This window comes from Camellia sinensis, chromosome 8 (genome assembly GCF_055761805.1).
Source record: "Camellia sinensis isolate YWXY chromosome 8, ASM5576180v1, whole genome shotgun sequence".
Lineage (NCBI taxonomy): Eukaryota > Viridiplantae > Streptophyta > Magnoliopsida > Ericales > Theaceae > Camellia > Camellia sinensis.
Window position 1 is genome coordinate 73,678,013 of NC_138968.1, and position 14,689 is coordinate 73,692,701.

The 14,689-nt window shown below is 37.8% G+C and overlaps 1 protein-coding gene across 1 annotated transcript; it reads left to right on the forward strand.

Annotated features, from left to right (window-relative positions):
* Positions 1 to 3,419: 3,419 nt before the first annotated feature.
* LOC145797837 (uncharacterized) lies at positions 3,420 to 4,292 on the forward strand. The gene is made up of 2 exons (XM_082885268.1): positions 3,420 to 3,615; positions 3,835 to 4,292. The coding sequence occupies exons 1-2, from the start codon at positions 3,420 to 3,422 to the stop codon at positions 4,290 to 4,292; spliced, it is 654 nt and encodes a 217-aa protein (XP_082741394.1).
* The last annotated feature ends 10,397 nt before the right edge of the window (positions 4,293 to 14,689 follow it).

The following is a 14,689-nucleotide window of genomic DNA, read 5'->3' on the forward strand; positions in this document are numbered from 1 at the left end:
TAGTGTCAGATATTATTTTGCTCGTCACAATTAACAATGGTTCTAGCCATCAACGGAGGGAGAGAGTGAAGAGAGAGAGAGTAAGAGAGTAAAGTGGTGGTGGGATCCACCCACTGTAGTGACTGGATCAGATGGTAAGAGAAAGAGAGAGAGGAGAGGAAAGAGAAAGTGAGAGAGTAGAAAAAGCTATCAATGTTTGCCTTTTTTTTAATTATTTTTTTATTTATATATTACTTAACACACTCTTTAACACATTCATTGCACCACTACTCACTCTCTAAAATTAACAAACTTTTAACACACATTAACACACATTTTTTAGCTTTATTTTTATCACTTTTTGTCATACAATACACTTTAACAAACAATTTTAACCATCCCATTGTGAATGCTTTAAGTGTCTGCCTCACCGTAACTTGCATGTATTCTTGTGAAATGAAATATGGTATGCAATAAAGTATATAAGCATTTAAGTTATAGACCATTAAATAAATTTATAGTAATCCAACCCAAAAAAAAGAAAAATTAGAGACACGGGGCCCAAATTACTCTATTATTTAAGAGTAAATTACACTTTGCCCATTTATGTTTGGTGACTTTCTCATTTTTATTTTTAAAATTTATTTTTTTCCATATTGACCTTTCATGTTTCAAATTTTTTTCACTTTACTTTTAAAGTTAATTTTTGAAAAAAATTAGACAAAAAAAAAATGTTATAATAACTGTTACATAACATAAAAATATATTATTGTTTTAAAATTTAAGTTTATGTCAGAAATGTGAGTTATGTATCATAAAATATTTTTATATTATGTGATTTTTAATGAATTATTTTCTATTTAATTTTTAACAAAAATTAATTTTAAGAATTAAATGAAAAAAACTCATAACATGAAGGATCAAAATGTGAAAAAACAAAATTTAAGAGTTACAATGAAAAGTAAATATAAAGTAGGCAAAGAGCATAATTTACCCATTATTTTACCTATTCACTCAAAAATAACCTGGCCCAACAATCATGCCTGCGGCCCATCTACACCTATAAAGAATGGGGTCAACAGTTACTAAGTGCTCGATTAGCATGCAGGTTTGGGTGGGGATGAGGCTATTTTAGCTATGAAAAGGTGAAATAAATTTTTTAATTTAATAAAATAAAATGTCGCTTTCAAGGTATAATTATTTTATTTTTTTTTTTATAAAAGACAAAAAAATCAAAAAAATTATTCTAAATTAAATTTTTTAATCCCAAACTAAATTAATCAAAAAATTAAAAAACCAACTCAAGATTCAAACCAACCTTAAATAGTAATCTCATGTACTACCTTACAAAGCATGCGGGTGTAGTGATACAATATAATAATGCAAATGCACTGCCATATTCTCAGATTTAAGTAATTAGTCTCTTTTGCACCAGTCAAGGTAAGGGTTGTTTTGAAAATATATTATTTTAATAATTTTTTTTTTATTAAAATATGAAGTGAAAAAAATTTAATATATTTAAAATAATTTTTTAAAACAAAAAAATATAAAAAATAGAGACAAAATATAATCTTTAATTTTTTTGGTATAATCCTTTAATTTTTTTAAGTGACTTTTTAATTATTATCTAAACTTTCAAACTTGTCCTAAATGACATAATTAAACCCAAAAACAATAACTGCCAGCAAGTTATCAAAAACTTGTAAACAGGCAATAAATTCGGTGTAGTCAATACATACCTTTCCTAGGAGTCTATGTTTCAAATCTCAAACAAATTGAGACGTTTTAGAGCATCTCCAACGATTAACTAAATTTTTCATCAAATCTGAGTAAAAAAAATCTAAATTCCTTGATTTGATATCAGTCGCTCTAATGGTTTTCATCAAAAGACAGGGACATCCGGGGGGATGACCGGCCGGTTGACTAGTTGGTCGACCGGACAAGGAGATTGAATTTTTTTCCCCCCCATCTCACACCATTAATCCTCGACTCCACAAATTTCTTGTAAAACCCATCAAGATCTTCCTCTTCTGAAATTGAAATTCCATTCAGTGTTATTCACATTCAGTGTTGTTGATGATATATACAAAAATAGCAGAAATCAGAAGGCATTTTTAGCTGTACTAGAAGAAGAGAGAAGGAAGAATTGTCTTGGTAACTCTCTCTCTCTCTCTCTCTCTTCCAAATTTGTGTTCCTCGTTTTAGGGTTTATATATATATATATATATATACATACTAGAGATGGAGAAGAGAAAAACTGAGACGTTATCAAAATTTGAAATTGAAATCAAAATCTAAACTTAAACTAGTTATATATAAGTAATTGCACAGGAATAATTTAGGAATAAAACCAAGAAATGTTTGTGCTTTTATATAATAGAAGATTATATATATATATATATATGTACGTGCGTGTAATTGTAATTTGTTGGTTATATGAACTCTATGGCACATTTCACAAGCTAACAAGAATTGAAGCAGATTAAAGTAGCGTGCATGTGCTGGTCGACCGGTGGGGCCCATCTCCAACGTTCCCTCACAGTAAATTGGTGAAATCTCGCGCATCCTTAGTTTGATGAAATTTGTGCTCTATTCTCAGTTTGATATTAGTTTGGTGAAACCATTAGAGAGGAAAAATGTGACACTTTTTCATGAAATTCAAATTTGATGCTAAATTAGATGTAACGTTGGAGATGTTCTTAGAGCATCTCCAACCGTTCATTACTTTTTTCATCAAATCTGAGTAAAAAAATAGGTAATTTTCTCAATTTGATATGGCTTTCTCCAACGGTGAGCATCAAAATGGGGAGGGTCGTCCGGTAAGGCCATAATTTTTTATTTTTTTTGTTTCCCTCCCTTTTCTGTTCCCAATTCTTTTCCTATTTCTTTTTCCCTCCATTACATATATTTCGTTTTGGTTTACCTCCAACAATGATTTGCTTCTAAAATCTCATATAAAAACATTATCCATATGCCAGACAACTGATACGATCATAGCTGAAACAAAACAGAGCATAATGAATGCCTTCAAATCCATGATGTTGACTTCATTTTCATCTTCTTCTTCTTCTTCCTCCTTCTCCTCTGATGAGTCTGATGATGAATATATGGTCACACTTTTAGGGGCTTATGAGAAGAATAATGCTAGTATGCTTCAGATTCTTAAGTCAAGTGATAGCTCAAAGAAAATAGGTGGTTCTGTTGTAGGCCATAAGTATATACGCAGAGATAGAAGGCAGGGTCATGAGAGATTGTTTGTAGATTATTTTGCTGCAAATCCAGTGTATTCACCTACAATATTTCGGAGACGTTTTCGAATGCGTCGTCCTTTGTATCTGTGAATTTTGAATGCAATCCAAGCATACAATTCATATTTTGTTCAAAAACAAGATGCAGCTCATGTAATTGGATTATCTCCCCTACAAAAAATGACTTCAGCGATGAGAATATTGTCATATAGTGTCGCAGCAGATGCAGTTGATGATTATATGCGTATCGGGGAAAGCACTGCAATTCAAAGTTTGCAACAATTTTGTAATTCAGTGATTGAAATCTGTGAACCAGAATATCTGAGATCTCCAACACCAATTGATATTGCTAGATTACTTGCTATTGGGGAGGTTCGGGGGTTTCCGAGTATGTTGGGAAGTTTAGATTGCATGCATTGGGAGTAGAAAAATTGTCTAAAAGCATGGCAAGGTCAATACGTAGGCCATTAAAAAAAGCCAACCATTATTCTTGAAGCAGTAGCATCTTATGACTTATAGATTTGGCATGCATTTTTTGGAATGCCTAGCTCACACAATGACTTGAATGTGTTGGACTGATCGCCTTTGTTTTCTGATCTTGCTCAAGATAAAGCTCCCCCTGTCCATTACACTATTAATGGACATAGTTACGATATGGGTTATTACCTTGCTGATGGTATATACCCTCAATGGGCAATACTGGTTCAAACAATTTCTTCTCTCCAAGGAGCAAAGAAACAACATTTTGCAATGATGCAAGAGTCTGCCAGGAAAGATGTAAAGCGAGTATTCGGAGTGCTTCAATCTCGATTCACAATTATAGGTGGTGTTGTACGTTTTTGGGATCCGAAAATGCTTGCCAACATAATGAAGAGCTGCATTATATTACATAATATGATTGTCGAAAATGCATCAACCAACGCACCAGTGGAACTTTCCTTTACTCCTACCAATGACTTCCAATCATTTTTGTCTCGTCATTTAGGTATTAGAGATAAGGAGGCATATCATGCCCTCCGTAATGATTTAATAGAACATCTGTGGCATCTTCATGGTGAAAACTAAATTCACCACATCAATACATATAATTTTGTTTATAGTTTTGGAATGTAAGGTTGTCTTGTTTGTAATCTTCATTATGATGCACTATATTAACCAAGTAGTTCAGAAGTTATGTGATGATGTGCTGTTGTGATGATCCAATCTTTAATATTGAGAATTGTTCTGTGTTCAATTCATGAGAATTACAAATGATAATAATCATGTCTTAATCAGTTACAAATGATAATACCACATAAATTTAAGTACCAAAGAATTACAAATGATAATAACTATGTCTTAATCAGTTACAAATACTCTGAGAAAATGCTTACTGATGTTGTTGGAAGTCTTGTATTAAAATGCTAGTCTTATATTTAAATATTGAAAGATTCATCAATTTTTAAATAATTCATTTATTCACAATTCATATTTATTGATGTGCCATATGATTTTATTCAGAATACGAATTTATTGATGTGGCATACAAATTTATTCAGTACATATATGTATTGGTGTCCAATTTATTTGTCTATATATTTATTGATGTTGGTTGGCTTATTACTGATATGTTGCCATTCATGTATTGATGTTGGTTGGCTTATTAGTGAGGATGTTGCCATTCATTTATTGCCTCAGTTGAAATGCATTCAACCTACAGAGGTGGCATACTACTTAATAATGTTGCCATTCATTTATTCAGTGGATAAATGCATTCAACCTCCAGAGGTGGCATACTACAAAGGTGGCATACGAATTCAATGGCTCAAATGAGTCAATGCCTCATTTTACACACAGCACCATTCATTGAATTCATTCAACCAATTTAGTTGAATATTAATTCCCTCCACCACCTACCTCAATAATTCACCCTCTATATTAGCTCAAGATTGTATACAAACCTGGCATCGCCAAATTCACTCTATTCACAATTCACTCTATCCACAAATTGCCTCTATAAGAACACATTCACCGTATTCCCTCCACTACCACCTTCAAATTCAGCTTAACCAATTTCTATTCCCAAACACTGCATATTCACTATATTGTAAATGTGAATCCATAGAATTAGCAAGGCAAACCATCTGAATCAACAACGCCAACATCAGCAGGAACAACAAGGCAGCATCAAAACAGAGGTAGTCTTTAACGCACGGGTCAACCGGTGGGCCAACCGGCCTTGCAAATTTTTTTTTTTTTGCCTTTTAGTGTGCACTTCCTTCCACTTCTTTGGCCCGTCTTTCAGTGAGCACAACAGCATGCTTTATTTGTTCAACTTTAACCTTCTGAAGAGCATAAATTCATGTTTTAATCAAACTACATTCATGTTTAATATTGGAAATTAACTTCTGTCATACATAACACATTCACTGGCATATTAACTTCCATTGAATTTTTCTTCATGTTCTTTTTCCATTTCAGTGTGCACTTCTACACTTCTGAACAACAAACACTGCATATTAACTTCATGTTTTCATTCAGCATATTAAAATGCAGTGTTTATTAAAATGTAGCATAACACCACAAATATTGCATATTAAAATTCAGCATAACGCCAGAACAACAACAAGCCAACTCTAATTCAGCTTTCATATGTAACACATTTTCATTAAAATTCAACAGATATTGACATCATGCTTAGAACTAAAAGAGCCAGACCACAACTTGGTGAAAGTTCCAACCCTCCACAACGCCAACAATAGCAGCCTCAAAATCAATCATATCCTACTGATGATTTTCTTAGTGAAAGTTATGAACAAGCCTTTCCAAACTTCTCCAGCCGACCTATTGTAACAGGGAGGAGGGTAAATCTGCCACCTCAATATGATGCACTATTAGTTAGTAAACTTGAAGCAATGGGATGGCTAAATTTAATTAATTTACCCCAAAAGGTATATCCACGGCTGGTATCTCTATTTTATGTTCACCTAAGAGGTACTCAGGAAGAAGATGAAAATTTTACTCTTTTGTCATATGTGAAAGGAAAGGTGTCACGACCCAAACCCGGCCCTATGGGTTTAGCACCGTAACCGGCCAGTAATCCGAGATTACCGAAGGCCTGCTGAACAGTAATCCAGTGAAACAGAGTACAGGGCCTGGCGGAAGCCAATACAGTAAATAAACAATGTCCAATGAGCTGTGACAGTCTACACATACAAGTACAATCATTCAGAACAGGGATCTAATTCCTAATAAACGGTACAGTAATAGTCTATACAGTCTATACAGTAAACAAAACAGTTACAGGGACAGACGGGGAATATTAAAACACCCCAAAGCCGAAGCTTGAACGGCTTAGAACCTCACAGTGAGGCACAGTGGTTGGCTGACAAAACAAAAGCTTGCCTGACGCTCCTAGCAGCGGTCCAGTGCCTGAACACCTACATATATATATGAGCAGTGAGCTAAAGCCCAGTGAATAACATAATACGTAAAGAGGTTTAGGATGAATGTCTTTTCAAAATTTAAACAGTTCATTGATTCAGTATATCGGTCAGTCAGTTTGTGGCTCATATTGATGCCGTAACAGTCATTTAGAAATCATAGTAATCGTACGTGGCACATCCGTTAGCAGTACTAGTAGCAGTGTCAGTACAGTAGCAGTAACGGTAACAATAAAGTAGCAGTAACAGTAACAGTACAGTAGCAGTAACAGTACAAGCAGTACAGTAACAGTAACAGTACAGTAGCAGTAACAGTAACAGTAACAGTAACAGTACAAGCAGTACAGTAGCAGTACAGTACAGTAGCAGTAACAGTAACAGTACAAGCAGTACAGTAGCAGTACAGTAACAGTAACAGTACAGTAGCAGTACAGTAACAGTAACAGTACAGTAACATTTCAGAAAACAGTACAGTTCTTATGGATTCAAGAGGTGTCTCGCACAGACTCTAGAGGTGGCTCACTCTGTAGCACTTAGTTCCGTGCAGCACTTTGCTCCAAGTTTCACAGATTATAACAGTCATATGTGGTACATCCAATAGCTAAACAGTACAGTAGGTCTTAACAGACCAGGTCTTAATAGACCAAACAGTGAATGATGGCCATCATATCAGTAAACAGTAGTGGTTCCAACATGGGAACCGACAGAGATCTCTGTAACAGTAACAGTAAGCAGTAGTTGCTAAGGATGCCACAATACAATTCAGAATATAGGTCATACATTCATTCATTCAGTTAACAATAACAGTTCAGAAACAGTTCAGTTTAATTGTTCAGAAGATAATCATTTTGAACATATCTTTACACAAATGTTACTCACAGAGTTCTGGGCTATAGTAAGCTAGAGCGTCTCCTCGGAAGTCAACCCTACACAGTCAACAGATCGAACACACACTAAGCTACACAGTTGGGAAAGATAATAACTTAACCCCTAATTTGCCTTGGTGTGCTCTACATCTATATCCTCATTAAGATGTCTTAAACTAGGCCTAGGAATGCCTAGAATGGGATGAGGATGCAAAGATGCACTCAGAAAACATTTTTAGAAAATCAGAGGTCCCGCTCGAGCGTGGATTTCCCCGCTCGAGCGGACATGCTGACAAAGGTCTACGCTCGAGCGTACATTACTCCGCTCGAGCGGACTGTAAAACAGTGCAAGATGCTGGGAGCTCGAATTCCACGCTCGAGCGGCACTTCCCCCGCTCGAGCGGAAGTGCGAAATCTGGAAAACCCAGATTGCACCTCCAAGCTCAAAACCAAGTTCAAAAGCATCAAAACTCGACCTCTTGGGCTAAATTTCCAGAAAACATTTGTAAACTCATAGTTAAACATGATTCAAAACTCAATTTGAGAAATCAAAGCCCAAGGGTGTTTCATTCAATCCCAATTTCAAACCAATTTTCAAGAACAATCCTCAAACATGACATGCATGATCTTAAGTCATTTTCAAAGCTTTAATGCTGTTTCAAAAGAGCTCAAACCTTCAAAACAAGATGAACTCATGGAGTATGACCAAAAGATGGACATGCATGTGACAATTTGCCATGAATTCAACTCAAAATCCAACAATATTAACATGCATGCATGAAATGAGCTTCAAATCATCAACAATGAACCAAAACATGACTTAGTTCTACAATGAAGCATGAATCATGCAAGAACTAGCTCAATGGCAACAATAAGAAGGTGAGTTTCCTACCTTAGTCTTGTATTCAAGGTTTAGGGGCTCAAATGTGAAATCTACACTTCAATCCAAGCAATTCTTCAAGATAAATTCCAAGTTCTCTCACTCTCTCCCTCTCTTGGTCGGCTAGAGCAAGAAAATGGCTGAGCAAAATGTTACCTAAGTGTATATTAAGGCTCAAATATGTTATATTGAGTGGGCCACTAAGGGTGGCAAAATGGTAATTAAGTCAAACTCTTTAATTAGCTTATTTTAATCTAATTTAATCATACCTAATCAGTTTTCAGGTAAATACACCATAAAATCACATTAATTGTGACGATCATAAAACACTAATCGGTTTCTAATTCGGCCGCCGATAAGGCCTTCAATTAGCAGTTTAAACATATAAACATGAACAGATAGTTCAACAGTCAAACAGATAGACATGTATTTAAACAGATACCGTCGATCGATCAGTTTTGGAATTCAGTCAGTCTTAGTTTAGCAGTAATCAGTGACAGTATCAGTAATCAATGGTCAATCAGTGATCAGTGATGAGGGTTGTTACAAAAGGGTATACAGTTTGATATTCCTACTTTGGCAAGCATTATTGGAGATGAGGTAGGTGATGAAAATATCCATTTTTAGAGTGAGGTTGAGTTAGTTAATGTTGTTGGTAATCCTAGTGACGTATATACTACTATTTGTCAGAACAAATTTACTGGGACTAATCTACAAGCAAGACATTTAAAACCCTATCTTCAGATTCTCCACCGGTGGATTGTAGAAAAAGTCACTCCGAAAAAAGGACATCATAATGCGATCCCATATTTTAATGCCTATTTGTTATACTGTTTTGAAGTTGGCCATAAGTTAGATTTGTGTTACATAATAATGAAAGAAATGATGTATGCAAATCTTGCTCAATTCATGGGCTGGTCATTACTATTTGAGGCACTCTTGACAAAAATTTTCAAACATTTTAGGGTTCACCTTGTAGATGAAATAGAGATCAAAATCTGTTCACCCATTAATTAGTATACATTGACCCGTGCTGGTGGAGCCTCCAATTTAATGGGAAGTGTTAATGCTCTAGAAGATTCAGAAGATGAAGTCCTACCAGATGATGCTCCAGAAGGTCCTCCTGCCAATGTGATGCCATCAACTGAACAACCTCAATATTGGATTGAGTTTTTGGCCATGGAAGAACAACGTTATAATCAACGCCTTCAATGGGAACATCAAATGGCTAATCAGGTCAATCCGTTGGGTACTCAGTTCGATACATTTGCCACTGTGCAGAACTCATTGTAGACACCCCATTTTTGACCGACCTTAAGACTCAGACGTCACCAGTTGAGCGCTCGGTGATGTTGCATATTGTGCTCGTTCTGACGTTTCAGAGTCTCGGCTGCGAGCCTTGCCTCCGGACTTCGGGGCTCTTTTGTGCTTTGCCTTGGTTTGCGAATCAGGTCCTGTTTTCTCTTCCCGAAGGGAGGGAGAGGTCCCGTAGATCATCTCTCAGTGGCCGTAGGCTACGTTTCATGGTCGTAGGCCATTTTTCCCATTTGGAGCCCGATTTTAGGTTTTCGGAGCTGTCGGCCGTGTGCCTTGGTTCGGGACCGCTTAACTACCTCCGTTTGCTCCGGTTTTTGGTACACACCTTATTTCCTCCCTTTAGAGGGACACTGTGGCCCGGGAGACCACCTTCGTGGTCATACGTCACTTCCGGTGCCTAACAGCCTGTTTTCGGGCCCCCGAACCGCATGTTTTGGCCCCCGAACCTTCGTTTTGCATCCGTTTTGGTCCATTTTTTGTGGAGACCCTATTTTCACTATTAGGGAGGTGGGAGGTGGTAGGATGGTGGAAGCCACCTTCTCCCCTGAAAAACCAGTTTTCTCATTTTCTCTCTCCAAAAGTCGATTTTTCTGACAGAAAGCTGGTTTTTCCCTCTTTTAAGCCACATTTTCTGGCTTTTCATACCACCATTGTGATCTACTCATCTGGGAGGCCACCAATATGGGTAGGCCGACCAGTAATTCCACTTGACCCTTTTGAACCCCTCTAAAAAGCTAGCTTTTCTCTCTCCTAGGTCACTTTTTCTGATTTTTCTCCATAGGGCTGTGTTCTACTCATCTGGGAGGCCACCTTTCTGGGTAGGCCGACCAGCAATTGTTCTTGAACCTTTTGACCCCTGGTCGGCCGACCAGAGGGAGTGGCCGGCCGGCTACTTGAACTGGCCGGCCTGCTTATTGCTTTTGCCCTTTTTGAGTGTAATCCAGCTGTGCCAGCTGAGGACCATTTGGTGCATCCTGCATACACGTGTATGGAGGATCTTTGAAGCTTCCAAGAGAAGCTTTGGCCTCTCTTCTCTATAAGAGAGGCCCTCCTCTTCATATCTAAGGGTTAGACATTTTTGCTTAAGATATACACCCTCCATCCTTCATTGTCACTATTCAAAGCTCCAAAACCCTTGCTTTCTTGGTCCATTTGCACTACAACCCTTAGCACCACACCTCCATCCTCTATTCTAGCACCTTGGAAGTCATTTGCAGAGGTTAAAAGCTCACCAACTTGGTCCAAAAGCTGCTGAAGGTCGGCTCTTCAAGGGTAAGTGCCTATTTCCCTTAAACTTGCACTTGTTTGCATGACTAGTTAGCCTTAATTGCAAGCATTTCTGGGCTTCAACCCAAACTTCAAAGTGCCTTATTTTGATCCCCTCTTAAACTTTGTTCAAGGAAACTTTGCTGTTTGAGGTCATTTACTTCCCCTTATTCTCTATCTCTCTTTTAGAGCTATTTTTGCATCCTATTTTATCCTTACTTGTGAGCATTTTTGAGATTTTCTATAAACTGGAAAAAGTCTTTTTTTGACATCCTTTTCAAGTTTTGTTAAGGTCCCATTTTTGTTTGGGGTCATCTTCCCCCTACGCATGCTTCATCTCTTCATGATTAAGGCTATGCATTAGAGCACTTGCATTGGCCATGGTTTGGCCTCTTAGCCACTGAAATCTAGTAGATTTTCAGTGGCTTTGATGCATTTTTGAGGGCCAAAATTAGGGGGGGTGACCCCCTCTCTCCTTGTCTTGTTTGGGGGTCTTTTAGGCCTTCCAAAGGGACCCCATTTTTCATGCATTGAAGTCTTGTTTCAGGCCTCATTTTGTGAGTTTTGGGGTCTGCCTTGGTTCTTTCCAAGGTCCTTTTGGCCATATTTTGTGTCTACAATGCATGTGTAGAACAATTCCATTCGAGGCCTTTTGAGGGGGCTTTTCCTTGCATGCTTCCTTGACTGATTTCAGGGCCATTTTTGTGAGTTTTAGGGCTGTCATAATCCATTTCCAGGGTGGGTTTGGTCATGCTAAGTGTCTATCTTGTATGTGCTTAACAACCTCTTGCAAGGCCCTCCAAAGAAGCCCCTCATTTTTGCATGCATTGGCTATATTTCAGTGATTATTTGGGCATATTTTGGCATATTTTATTCACCATTTTTGGCTGGTTTGGTGATTTCTCATTTGCTTCATATACATGCCATGTAAACCATGCTTGCTAGCCAATGTTGCATGCTATTTTAGTCCATCATGTTAGCATCTTTTGGCCATGCTCTAAACTAGAAATGTGCATGTTTTGGGACTGCCTTGGCTCTGTCTTTAGACTTTATGATCAAATAATGCTTGCTTTGTATACTTGTGGTTCAATGCATTGGGCTAGTTTTGAGTTTCGGGGCTTATTCCATGCATCGGCTGCCATATTTCCATGTTTCGGGACCATTTAGATTTATGTTTCAGTGCTGAAAATTACATGTTTGAATGCCATGCTTCATTCTTGCCATGTTTTGGTAGAGTGGCATTTAATGCCTTAGGTTCGGTCCTCGGTATGCGTGCATGTGTGCACGCATTTCGATTGTCTCATTTTCATCTTATGGCCACTGATGTGAGTGTGACTGAGGTCCATTCATGTTGGTGTAAGTCCATTATGCATTGTGTATGTCATTTCATAGCATTGCGTATGCTAGGTTGTATTTTAGAGCATTATGTATGTCATGTTGCGTCGTGCATTGTGTATGCCATTTCATAGCATTGCGTATGCTAGGTTGTATGTTAGTCGCATTGTGTATGCCATCTCATTTGCATTGTGTTTGGAATAGGAGTTAGCCTAAGCACGGGAAACGAGGGACGTTCCGTACTCCGAGTGACGGAACGTGTCTCAATTCTCGGTCGCCGACACTCCGAATTACCCATGATGGAGTCCAGGTCTTGTTATGTTTTCATGTGCATTCATCTCATATTGAGTCGTGCAATTCGGCTCCTCGGCCATCATGCATCGATATGCGTGATTGGTGGCACGAGGATCGAGGACTACACTCCCTGAAGAGTAGTCATGTATACATATGTGAAAATACTTTGCCATGCCCCTTTGTTGTTCTCTGTTGCAGTAAATCATAAATTAGCGGCCTTCTAGAGCTTTGCACAATATTCTGAGAAAAATTGCAAATAGAGGCGAATCGGGGCATCGCAATGGATTCCCGCGCCAGGCAACTCGAGCATGCATCATTCGTCAGTTGGAACAGAGCTGAGGCAGTCCATAGGCTTACATGCTAATTTACCTGCTTTCCTAGATTAATTTGTTAATTAATTAGGATCTTTTTTGGACTGTACTATTTATTCGGACTGTATTATTCATTCGGACTGCATTATTCTTTCGGACCCTCCGAGCGAGTGCAATGTTGTAATAAGTGTGCGTGAGTGTGATGTATGTCTTCCAACCCCACGTCTTTCTCCCTTTTATTTACCAGCTTATGATGGTTAGATTAGGGCATGTTTCAATTAGCATACAGTATGATAGCATGTCTGCATTCATTCATCTGTCTTGCATGCACCGGGCTCGGCACATCATACTAACTGCATTTGTATTTCAATTCCAAGTTGAATACGTGTTAGCCGAGCCTATCTTAGTTGCATCTTGCATGTGTTGCATTAGGCATTTTTGTATAGTTAGGATCATGCATGGATTTCTAACATAGCTTTTGTTTTGGCTTGGAGTACTCAGTAAGTGTTTATGCTTTAGCATCCTTGCATGCGTGTGAGTGACTGCCATGATATCATGCTGTAATAACCCTCACCACTGATTACCGATAAACATTGATTACTGATAATTGAACTGATTATAAGTACTGAACTGACTGACTGAAATTGAAAACCGAATTGACTGAGTACATGTTAGTTAATTGCATTTTATCTGTTGACAGCATAATTATCTGTTCATGTTCATATGTTTAAACTGCTAATTGAAGGCCTTGTCGGCGGCCGAATTCGAAACCGATTAGTGTTCTATGATCCTTAGAATTAATGTGATTTTATAGTATAATTATCTGAAAATTGATTAGGTATGATTAAATTAGATTAAATATCGATTAATCGCATAGTTTGATTTAATTACCGTTCCGCCACTTAGTGGGCCACTATCTCTTGAACCTTGTATACACTCCACGTATTGATCAAACAAACATTTTCTTCTCCTCTTCTTGCCTCAACCGACCCAAGTTAGAGAGTGAGAGAGAGTTGAGTTGTTCTTAAGAGATTTACTTGATCTTGCTTGGAATTAGAGTGTTGATTGCTACTTTGAGCTCCTAGACCTTGAACACAAGACTAAGGTAGGACATTCATCTTCTTGTTGTTGTCTTAGAATCCATTCTTGCACAATTCATGCTTTAATTGTAGAGTTAAGCCATGTTTTGGTGCATACATGTTGAATTGAAGCTCATTCCATGCTTGCATGTGTTCTTGGTTGAGTTTTGAGTTATTTTCATGGCAAAAATGTTACATGCATGTTCATGTTTTGAGAATAGTCCATGTTTTCACCATGTTTTGAAAAGAATTGGCTCCTTAGAGCATCTAATTGGAGCTTTGAATTGATTTGAATTCATGGATGTTTGCATGGTCTTCATGTTCTTGAAAATGGTTTGAAATTAAGTTTGAATTAAACACCCTTGGGCCTTGATTTCTCAAATTGAGTTTTGAATCGTGTTATTCCATGTGTTTATAAGAGTTTTCCAGAAAATAAGCCCAAGAGGATCGGTTTTGAGTTGTTAACAACTTGGTTTTGAGCTTGGAGGTGCAATCTGGAATTTCCAGATTTCGCACTTCCGCTCGAGCGTGGAACTTGGCGCTCGAGCGGAGAATCTGAGCATCCAGCATCTCTCTGCACTGTTTTACAGTCCGCTTGAGCGGAGGATTGGGCGCTCGAGCGGAGTCATGTCTCAAGCTCGAGCGGGCGTCGAGCGGAGATCATGGCCCAACAGGTAGAGTTAATTGCCAGA